At 55.5% G+C, this 2500-nt stretch overlaps 1 protein-coding gene across 4 annotated transcripts in view; it reads left to right on the forward strand.

The window, feature by feature from the left end:
* The first annotated feature begins 25 nt into the window (after window positions 1-25).
* serpinc1 (serpin peptidase inhibitor, clade C (antithrombin), member 1) overlaps window positions 26-2500 on the forward strand; it is a 3444-nt gene continuing 969 nt past the window's right edge. The window contains exons 1-4 of one of the 4 annotated variants that reach the window (XM_069679216.1): window positions 26-459; window positions 535-750; window positions 828-977; window positions 2201-2356. In XM_069679216.1, the coding sequence (XP_069535317.1) occupies window positions 94-459; window positions 535-750; window positions 828-977; window positions 2201-2356 (888 nt within the window). In that variant the 5' untranslated portion in view covers window positions 26-93. Of the gene's footprint in view, window positions 460-534; window positions 751-827; window positions 978-2137; window positions 2357-2500 lie in introns of all 4 variants that reach the window. The other 3 variants (XM_069679214.1, XM_069679215.1, XM_069679217.1) reach the window with 3 other exon arrangements.

The raw sequence follows: 2500 nt of genomic DNA on the forward strand, positions 1-2500 counted from the left end.
AAACAAATCTTGATGAAACGGATGAATGAATCAGAAAGATGCTCTCTGATCTGAGTTTTACTAAGCTCTCTTCTGATTGGCTCTCTGTCCAGAATGAGGGCTGCTGATTGGCTGTTGGTTCTGGCTTCCCTGCCGCTCCTCTCCCTCACCGTCTCTGCCGACATCTGCAACGCCAAACCCAGAGACCTCCCCCTGGAGCCGCGCTGCATCTACCGCAGCCCTGACCCTGACGGCCCAGAGGAGCCGACCCCGGAGCCCGAGCCGGTCCCCGAGTCCACAAACCCCCGCGTGTGGGAGCTGTCGAAGGCCAACGGTCGCTTCGCCCTGTCGCTGTACAAACAGCTGGCCCTCAGCAAGACCCCCGACTCCAACATCTTCATGTCCCCCATCAGCATCTCCACGGCGTTTGCCATGACCAAACTGGGCGCGTGCAACACAACGCTGCAGCAGATCATGGAGGTGAGAGAGAACCAGAATCACACCCGTTGCAGACTCACCTCACTGATGTAAATATGCTCCTGATTCTGTCTGCAGGTGTTCAAGTTTGACACCATCAAAGAGAAGACGTCAGATCAGGTCCACTTCTTCTTCGCCAAACTCAACTGTCGTCTGTACAGGAAGAAGGACGAGACCACCGAGCTGATCTCCGCCAACCGCCTGTTTGGAGACAAATCTCTGATCTTCAACGAGACGTACCAGAACATCAGCGAGACGGTGTACGGAGCCAAGCTGCTGCCGCTCAACTTCAAGGTAAGCTGGTCCAAACAGCAGAAACACTCAGATGTTAGAGAACACGGTACTCTCATGATGGTGGTTCTGTGCTGCAGGAGAACCCAGAGAAGGCCCGGGTGACCATCAACACCTGGATCTCCAACAAGACGGAGAACCTGATCCAGGACACGCTGCCAACGGGGGCGCTGGACTCCAACACCATCCTGGTCCTTGTCAACACCATCTACTTCAAGGTACCTGGACTGGTACCACATCCACACCTGCTGCTGTCACACCTGTAGTCCAGGAGTCAGGTGTTTGTTTAAACATCAGGGTCTCTGTGAGGTCTCCTGCATCAACATGCTAACAAGCTAAAGATGACGATGCTAGCGTGCTGATGTTAGCTGGTGTGATGTCTCTACAGTGTGTGTGTGCTGTGACTCAGACTGTGGGAGGCTGTAGCTGTCTGCAGCCTGTGCTGCAGCTGTCTGTAGCTGTCTGCAGCTGTCTGTAGCTGTCTGCAGTCAGTGCTGCAGCTGTCTGTAGCTGTCTGCAGCTGTCTGCAGCCTGTGCTGTAGCTGTCTGCAGCCTGTGCTGCAGCTGTCTGCAGCTGTCTGCAGCTGTCTGCAGCCTGTGCTGTAGCTGTCTGCAGCTGTCTGCAGCCTGTGCTGTAGCTGTCTGCAGCTGTCTGCAGCTGTCTGCAGCCTGTGCTGTAGCTGTCTGCAGCTGTCTGCAGCCTGTGCTGCAGCTGTCTGAAGCTGTCTGCAGCCTGTGCTGCAGCTGTCTGTAGCTGTCTGCAGCTGTCTGCAGCCTGTGCTGTAGCTGTCTGCAGCTGTCTGCAGCCTGTGCTGCAGCTGTCTGCAGCCTGTGCTGCAGCTGTCTGTAGCTGTCTGTAGCTGTCTGCAGCTGTCTGCAGCTGTCTGCAGCCTGGGCTGCAGCTGTCTGCAGCTGTCTGCAGCCTGGGCTGCAGCTGTCTGTAGCTGTCTGCAGCCTGTGCTGCAGCTGTCTGTAGCTGTCTGCAGCTGTCTGCAGCCTGGGCTGTAGCTGTCTGCAGCCTGGGCTGCAGCTGTCTGTAGCTGTCTGTAGCTGTCTGAAGCTGTCTGCAGCCTGGGCTGCAGCTGTCTGCAGCCTGGGCTGGAGCTGTCTGTAGCGGGCTGGAGCTGTCTGTAGCTGTCTGCAGCCTGTGCTGCAGCTTCTATAGGAAGCACAGACTCAACTTAAAGCCTTGAATTGATCCAAAATGAAACGTGTGATCGAGTGAGGATGAGACATATAAAGCAGGAGGTCGTCTGCGTATGAGGAGACACTGTTCCTTCAAACTGCCGTCTGCATGGTTGCAGGTTCAGTGGAAGCAGTGGGCGCTCCTTCTCTGTGCAGAAACAGTCGTTAATAATTAAAGGAGTAATGATTGGATCTCCTCTCTCAGGGTCAGTGGAAGAACAAGTTCGACAAAGACCACGTTTACGCCTCAGAGTTCCACGTCAGCGAGAGTCGCACCTGCTCGGTCAACATGATGTATCAGGAGACCAAGTTTAGGTACAGGTACTTCCCCGAGGACCAGGTGCAGCTGCTGGAGATGCCGTACCGCGGAGACGACATCACCATGGTGATCGTCCTGCCGAGCAACGGCACCCCGCTGAGCAAGGTACTCCCGACGTCTTTCAACCTCTTTGAACCTGTATCTGTGTTTGCTCCTCATTCAGTCTGAGAGGAATCAGCTGACTGCTGACTGATCAGCTGTGTGTGTGTGTGTGCATGTGCGTGCGTGCGTGCGTGCGTGCGTGCGCGT

Source organism: Semicossyphus pulcher, unplaced genomic scaffold (genome assembly GCF_022749685.1).
Source record: "Semicossyphus pulcher isolate SPU_LCO1_2020_fin unplaced genomic scaffold, fSemPul1.0.p SCAF_37, whole genome shotgun sequence".
NCBI classification, from domain to species: domain Eukaryota; kingdom Metazoa; phylum Chordata; class Actinopteri; order Labriformes; family Labridae; genus Semicossyphus; species Semicossyphus pulcher.